Source organism: Papilio polytes, unplaced genomic scaffold (assembly GCF_000836215.1).
Source record: "Papilio polytes unplaced genomic scaffold, Ppol_1.0 DF824180.1, whole genome shotgun sequence".
Taxonomy (NCBI): Eukaryota; Metazoa; Arthropoda; class Insecta; order Lepidoptera; family Papilionidae; genus Papilio; species Papilio polytes.
Window position 1 is genome coordinate 1,086,264 of NW_013525024.1, and position 7,180 is coordinate 1,093,443.

The window sequence follows — 7,180 nt, forward strand, 5'->3', positions numbered from 1 at the left end:
GGCGGGGGCATACCCGGGCCTTTCTTTTTCAATCCTACCGTTTGTGATGTCGGTGCCGGTTTCGCCGGTTGGCTTGCGATAGAAGCCCATGTCATCTTTTTGGGTTGCGATCCACTCGATACGTCCTTGAGCTCGGAGATGCGTTCTTTATCGGTTTTATGTTCTCCAAGTGAGAGAGCCTGGACGCCACTGTCGACAGCCTTAATGCCGTCTGGAACGTACAAACCGTCAGCCCTGTAGTAATCATCGTACTGTTTTGCACGACCTAATTGACCCCAAGTTGAGTAATCACCATTTCCATGAAAGTAATTAAAAGTTGAAGCTGGCTGCCCGAATGCAGCTGTTGAGAAGGGAGTTGTTGATGGTCCAAAAACACCTGCAAATTTTAATTAGTAAGATTACTATTTTATCAAAATTAGGTTTTTAAAGCCAAATAAATATTAACAGAGCAATGTGAACTTAATCCTTTAATTTGCATTAATACTAGCTACCATCCATTCCGTAAGAATCGTGAGGATTGTATCCCCCGAGGAATGTCATTGGATCGGTTCCATTGGTGGACCATGTACCATCCCCAACTCCAAAAGCTTGATAAGGAAGAGCTGTTGTGCCATAATAACCTGAAATTAAAAAAAAAACACCATCAATTAAATGAGAACAGTATCATTCAAAATATTTGCTACATCTAAGTATCTTTCATAGCAAAAAGGGCCCATCTATAATATCTATTGATGATCATGGACTATAATAGCTAATCCAGGTTTTACAGATGAATATTTTTTCTTTGTGATGTATTAAAGATTTGAGCTGTCATTTATATTTGAGAAGCATTTTATTATTATTTTGCAACACTGTTTTGGCACATAATTAAAATGAAAAATATTCAATCACAATAAAGTAAACCTACCCAGTGCAATACACAAAATGTAAATGAACCTTTTTTTTTACTAAATAACATCTTACAAATTTAAAAAATAAATAACAAGAGAGATTATGTACCTACCTGCCGCGCTGTAGGGATCGGCTGCTGACGAGATGGGTGGAGCATATGAGGGTTGCTGTTGGTGACGCCATGATGCCTCTGCCAACTCGTCACCACCACTTTCTAACTGTTGCTCCTTAGGTACATTTGTCACTGAAATTTAAACCCAAACAAATTATATTCGTACAAAAATTGGTATATGTTATAGTCAAGTCAGATAGAAATATGAATGTTCATCCCCTTTTAATATAACCTAAGTTAGTATGCAATATTACAAGCCTTATTTTTATGTGCTTCACATGATTGTTGAGCAAAATGAATAGATTACACTATATCATTAAGTGTCAAAAACACATATTTTCAAACAAATTTCCTTATACTATTTTCTAATATAATGCATTATGAACTGTAATTGTTTTTGTCTAGTAGTTCTTGTTTTTAATGAGCAAGTAATGTATTCAAGTGTTTATTTAAATAAATTTACTCAGGTGTCCTTAGTAGCACTCTGTATTTGTCATTAAACAGTATTTATTGTACGCAAACAGTGAATGCTATCTAGATATGCCTATAAATAGGAAATGTTGAAGCTAATGGCAATATTCAAAATAATATCACAAGAATTGAATAAAAATTCTAATTTGTGAGACAATATAGTCTCATGAATAGTTTATTTACATAAATGTATAACAGATTCAAAGTCAGGATGAATAGCTATGTATTATCATTTGTGTCAAATTTATTGCAATTTCATATGATTTCAACATGTGACTTTGTACGCAGTTTAATTCTATTGGCAAAATATACATTTCAATCACACGATGTAAAACATCGCACACATTTTAAGACCGGACACGACGCTGACCGGCGCGAGGTGTTCAGCCTACGGAGAAAACATTTGCAACGTCATAATGGTCCATATTTACCTTGATTCCCTTGTCCTTTCATCCGCTAAACGCCCAACGGATATGAAACAATAAAGAAAACAGCAAATTTTAACGGAAAAAGTCATCTAATGAAGCGTAAACAACACAAAAATATGTGAAAAAACGAAATACCTGATCTGACACGCCTGCTGACATTGGCCGCGATTTCAAGAATATTGAGCACTTATTAAAGTTATTCTCACGACGATAACAATATAAAATCACATCAGTTACACTTCACTGTGTCCAAATTGTTCACGAAACACAATAATTAAAAGTCAGCAATATATGAAATGGCTATAAAAGTCCTATTGAATACGAGATAATATGGACGTAGCAATGGCGACCGTCACAATCTCGCAATGTTGCCAGTTAAAAATATTAACAGATGCCGATGTTTTTTTATAAACGCACGGTCCCACTCACTTTTTTTAACTCGCAGTAATAGTGTACCAAAAAATAATCATGTAACTCCTACACATAAGACAGATCAATCTATTTAGGCTTTAGGAGACTGTGAAAAGCATTGATTGTAGAAAAAATGAAATTGTATCTTTACTTGTATTATGTTTTGGATTGTTTGTCTATATTCTACTTGCATTGCACGCTAAATTAAAAGAATGAAAATCGAAAACTGTACTTTAAAGGCCATTTATTTTTTTGTGAAAAATGAAGATATTGTTTTTGTTCCACTGGCAGCCTTTTGTCTGGCTTTTTCTTTTGCTGTTGGCTTCTTTTTAGTCTCAGAAGATCCATTTAACAGAACACCAACTTTCACATCATTCACATCTTCAGACGTGGACTCATTCTTAGCTTTCTTATTTGAGTTATTTAAATCAACCTCAGACTTCCTCTTCTTTCCAACTGTTTCAATAATTTCTGGTTTAAAATTAAATCGTTTTTCTAGTTTTTCAACTAGGTCCTCTTGAAGGTACTCAGATATAATACCATGAGCATATTTAAGATAAAATTCTGAAATGATATACATTCAAAATCAAATATATTTAAATAAACAATAGAGTTCTGATAGAAAAAGCAGATGGAATGGATATAAAGGGTTATGCTTAAATAGGAGTGCACTTTAGACATATGAAAAATTTGCAATTGGTATCTTTTGAAGTCTTCAGTAAATGATATTTATTTTCTATTGTGAAACTTTTTTTTTTCAGAAATAGCCCAATAAAACTTCCATGTCCAAAGCCAAACTTTCAGATCTGGTAAAAATAATAAATGGTATGGTATGATAATAAATAATATGTATCTTGAAGATATTAAAAAAAACACACCTTCATCAACATTTTCATTGCTCAGAGTACTGGATACAAAAGTAGATGATATTGCACCAGATGTTACATGGATATTTTTCTCTTTTAAAACTTTCGCCACTTTATGAACCCTCTCTTCTAACCAATTTAATGTTTTTTCTTCATTGTATTTGTAGGCTTTCATTTCTGGTGCACCCTAATAAAAAGTAACATTACTGTTCTCAGCTATTTAATTACTTGTGATCAATTAAAAGTAATTCTAATATATTATTACCTTTAAATCTCCAATAGATTCCATATTCATAACAAAGTCAACAATTTTATCAAATCCCTTTTCCGATAATAAATCATTTAATGGTACCGCTCTGTTGGCACATTGTTCCTTCAGTCTTGGGAGAACTAAAAATATTTTTCAATTTGAGTTGCATATTTATTAAATTAACTTAGTTATCTTATACATATTGAGATAGTTAAATACTGAAAGTTTAGAGAGAGTGCTGATAGACATAATAAAAAATTAATCTTTTTAGAGTAAATAAAATATACAAACCTAAAAACAATGGATTTATTGGAGTAACCATTAAAATACTGCCGTCAGATTTAACATAATCACCAATAAACCATGAACTATATGGCTCATTGAATGTCACCACTTCAAACATTTTGTTGTGAACATTGTCTAAACAATACTTCGATAAATTTCCATGAGCTGGATGAGGAAGAGTAACAATGCTAAAACTGCTATTTTCAAAAAGCGATTCTGAAAAGTATTATCACAAGGATTATAATTTTAAAACATTAAATCATAAATGTAATTAAAACACTTTTATTCCACCTTTAATAAGTAAAATCCACGAATTTTCTATTCTTTTTTGACATACACTTAAACTAGTTGATGTAGAGCTTGATTTCTTTTGTGATCTAGTAGTCATACTTATTTATTTCTAGTTACTTTTTCATACTAATATAAAATAGAATCTTCCCGCTCAACGTTCAGCAAAATTTTCGCCCAGTAAAATGTCAATGTCAATTTAAGTCCAAATTTTAACAGATAAGTCAAAGATAGTTTAATAGTTTGCACAGCCATCATTGTTAACTATTACAAGAAAGTCTAATTTTTCTTTACAATCTCGGAACTTTTTCAATTGAACTACAAAAAGGGGTTGTAAAGATTATTAAAAATTGGTTATTTTCAACAAATATTTAAATTCAATAATACAATTTTAAATCAACATATGTCATCTGACATAATAAATGTCAATGTCAACGTCAATCATTACAAAAGTTTCGGTACCGCCATTTCACACAGTTTTAATGTTTACTAAAGCAATAAAGGTTTAAACTTAATATTCCACTTTTTATTTAATACATGAAAGATGCAAGCTTTTTTAAAGACAGGGAAGCTGTCAGCAGCCGATAAACCGTCAACGTCGGGCGCAAAACCTACAAAGAAGAAACCACCGGCACCATGGGTTGAAAAATAGTTCGTATTTTTAAATGTAACTTATGTTTTCGGTTTTTTTTTTTGTTAAAAGAGAATGAACATATATTGTTTTTTACAGTCGACCTAAAACAATTGACGACATAGTTGATCAAGGTGAAGTTGTACAAGTTTTAAGGGAATGTTTGTCGGGTGGTGATTTACCGCACTTATTATTCTATGGCCCTCCCGGAACTGGTAAAACCAGTGCTATTCTTGCAGCTGCAAGGCAGCTCTTTGGGGATATAACTCGCGACCGTGTGCTGGAATTAAATGCGTCAGATGAACGTGGTATACAAGTCATCAGGGATAAAGTCAAATCTTTTGCTCAACTCACTGTCAGCAATACAAAACCAGAGTAAGTAGAACTTTAGTCGAAATATTTTTTTCTAATAAGTAATTTTATATGGCTTATTGGGGTTTTTATATTTAATTTTAATTTTTTGCTCATTAAACATTCTGATTAAATGTTCATATCCAAAGATGTTGATTTTAATTCTCTTTAAATTACAGTGGTAGACCATGTCCTCCATACAAGCTGGTTATCCTGGATGAGGCTGACTCAATGACAACCGCAGCCCAGGCCGCACTACGTAGGACAATGGAGAGGGAAACCCGCACAACACGGTTCTGTCTCATCTGCAACTATGTGTCGAGAATTATACCACCAATTACTAGTAGATGTTCCAAATTTAGATTCAAGCCACTTGCAAAAGAAAATGTTATTAAAAGGTGGGTTTAATATCTTCACACACTAAAAGTCTTTTTGTTGCATTCATATTTATGGGATATCTCTGAGTAAAAAGCTTTCTAAACTGCAAAACTTAAGTTGAGTGGAGCGGCTGGTAGAGTGGTCTAAAATCTTGACTCACATGGACATTTTATGTGATGTTTGTATGTCTATGCAAGCGAAGATTGTAGTCCACTGTGCCACACTCCAGTTTGCTAATTTTGTGATTGTGGCCTAAGTGCTAGATATCATAGTTAGATGACTTTAATATAGCTTTTAATTTCGCAAGAGTATTCATAAATTTTTGAATTGTAATTCAGGTTACAAGAAGTTTGTAGTGCAGAGGGTGTGGATGTTGGTGATGGTGAAGTGCTGCACCAGGCTGTGGACACTTGTGATGGTGATTTGCGGCGAGCTCTTACTGCCCTGCAGTGTTGCCAGCGTTTACTTGGCAAAGTTACCGCTGATGGATTAATTGAGGTAGTTTTAATAAAGGCAGAATTTCTGTACTCAACAATAAGAATCAAAAAAGATAATAATAAAGTATTAAATAATTCTGATTTTAGGTGACTGGTTTAGTTCCAGACAATTTGGTCAATGAATATTTAAGCATCAAGAATTACAATGAGCTAGAGATGTTTGTTAAGAAGTAAGTATATCGGATATAATATGAAAATGTTTTTTTAAGTTAAAAAACCACTTTGATTTTTGCACAAAATCAGACATTATATATTATTTCATCTATAAAGAGGAAATGTTCGTTTTTTTTTGTATGCATTGAAATAACTCAAAAACTACTGGGCTGATTTTAAAAATTATTTCACTGCTAGAAAGGTAACTTATGTGTCAGTAACATAGGCTATATTGTTTTTATTTTACGGGGACGATGTCGCGAGCAACAGCTAGTTATGTATATGAATACTATGGTAACTTAACAGATTCCTAATGGATGCATACTCAGCGTCACAACTGCTGGAACAGTTGAGCGCGACAGTGGTCAGTGCTGGTCACTTGACCAACAAGCAGAAGTGCGTCATCAGCGAGAAGCTGGCTGTCTGCTCACACCGCTTGCTGGACGGCGGCGCGGAGTTCATGCAGCTTACCGACCTCGGATGTACCATCATCATGGCCAATAACAATCCCTGATTGTTATTTAAGAATTTATCTCCTTATAAGTTTGATTTCATAAATAATATAGTAATCAAACAATTGTTTCATTAAATTCCTTACTACCTAAAAATTATAGTTACGAGCTTATGAAAGTTTACTGCTAGGAAATCCGTAAAGACAGACTGGCTACATTGAAATATTTTCACATAAGATCTGCTCAATACATTCTTTTAGAAATCTATGAACAAGTCCTAAGTGACAAATTTCATCAGTAATCAGCTAAATCGTTAAATGTAAACATTTCTTGGTAAAAGGTAACTTAATTTAATCGCATGCACTATCTGTGTTATAATAGTTCTGCAAAGCATTTAATTACAAACAACAATTAGTATTTTCTATTATGTTTCATTTAATTTTTATGATCACGATTGTTACTCATGACGTAGTTAAAGTGTGGCAGCAGGTGCACCGAGCGCGCTTCGGCGTCCTGGCACTACCAGGCCCAGGGCAGGCCATGCCTTTACCTACCTATATTATTATAGTTTACGCGCGTTCATTTCACTTCCGCTGACGGTTGAACGCACGCGAGAGCGAGTAGGAAAGAAAGAAAATAACGTTCTTTCCGCGGCTTTGCGCCCCACCGCGTCACGGTTTGCGCGCGCTCGCTCCTCATTGGCCGGCGCCTCCCCA

At 34.1% G+C, this 7,180-nt stretch overlaps 3 protein-coding genes across 3 annotated transcripts; 1 reads left to right on the plus strand and 2 right to left on the minus strand.

Moving 5' to 3' along the window:
• Positions 1–2: 2 nt before the first annotated feature.
• LOC106110988 (YTH domain-containing family protein 3-like) lies at positions 3–2,275 on the minus strand (the record flags this gene model as incomplete). Its single annotated transcript, XM_013292957.1, has 5 exons — positions 2,038–2,275; positions 1,906–1,930; positions 1,004–1,135; positions 492–620; positions 3–376 (listed from the first exon to the last, which is right to left on the minus strand). Coding segments are annotated over exons 1-5 (684 nt in total), but the record flags the coding sequence as incomplete, so codon positions are not given.
• A 265-nt stretch (positions 2,276–2,540) lies between these two features.
• Positions 2,541–4,257, minus strand: LOC106111064 (ribonuclease H2 subunit B). The gene is made up of 5 exons (XM_013293031.1): positions 4,006–4,257; positions 3,721–3,930; positions 3,445–3,569; positions 3,192–3,366; positions 2,541–2,877 (listed from the first exon to the last, which is right to left on the minus strand). Exons 1-5 carry the CDS (start codon positions 4,100–4,102, stop codon positions 2,558–2,560), a joined length of 927 nt encoding a protein of 308 aa, XP_013148485.1. The 5' UTR covers positions 4,103–4,257; the 3' UTR covers positions 2,541–2,557.
• Positions 4,258–4,440: 183 nt separating this feature from the next.
• LOC106111055 (replication factor C subunit 4) lies at positions 4,441–6,590 on the plus strand. The gene is made up of 6 exons (XM_013293021.1): positions 4,441–4,653; positions 4,733–5,008; positions 5,164–5,382; positions 5,701–5,860; positions 5,947–6,029; positions 6,319–6,590. Exons 1-6 carry the CDS (start codon positions 4,547–4,549, stop codon positions 6,524–6,526), a joined length of 1,053 nt encoding a protein of 350 aa, XP_013148475.1. The 5' UTR covers positions 4,441–4,546; the 3' UTR covers positions 6,527–6,590.
• The last annotated feature ends 590 nt before the right edge of the window (positions 6,591–7,180 follow it).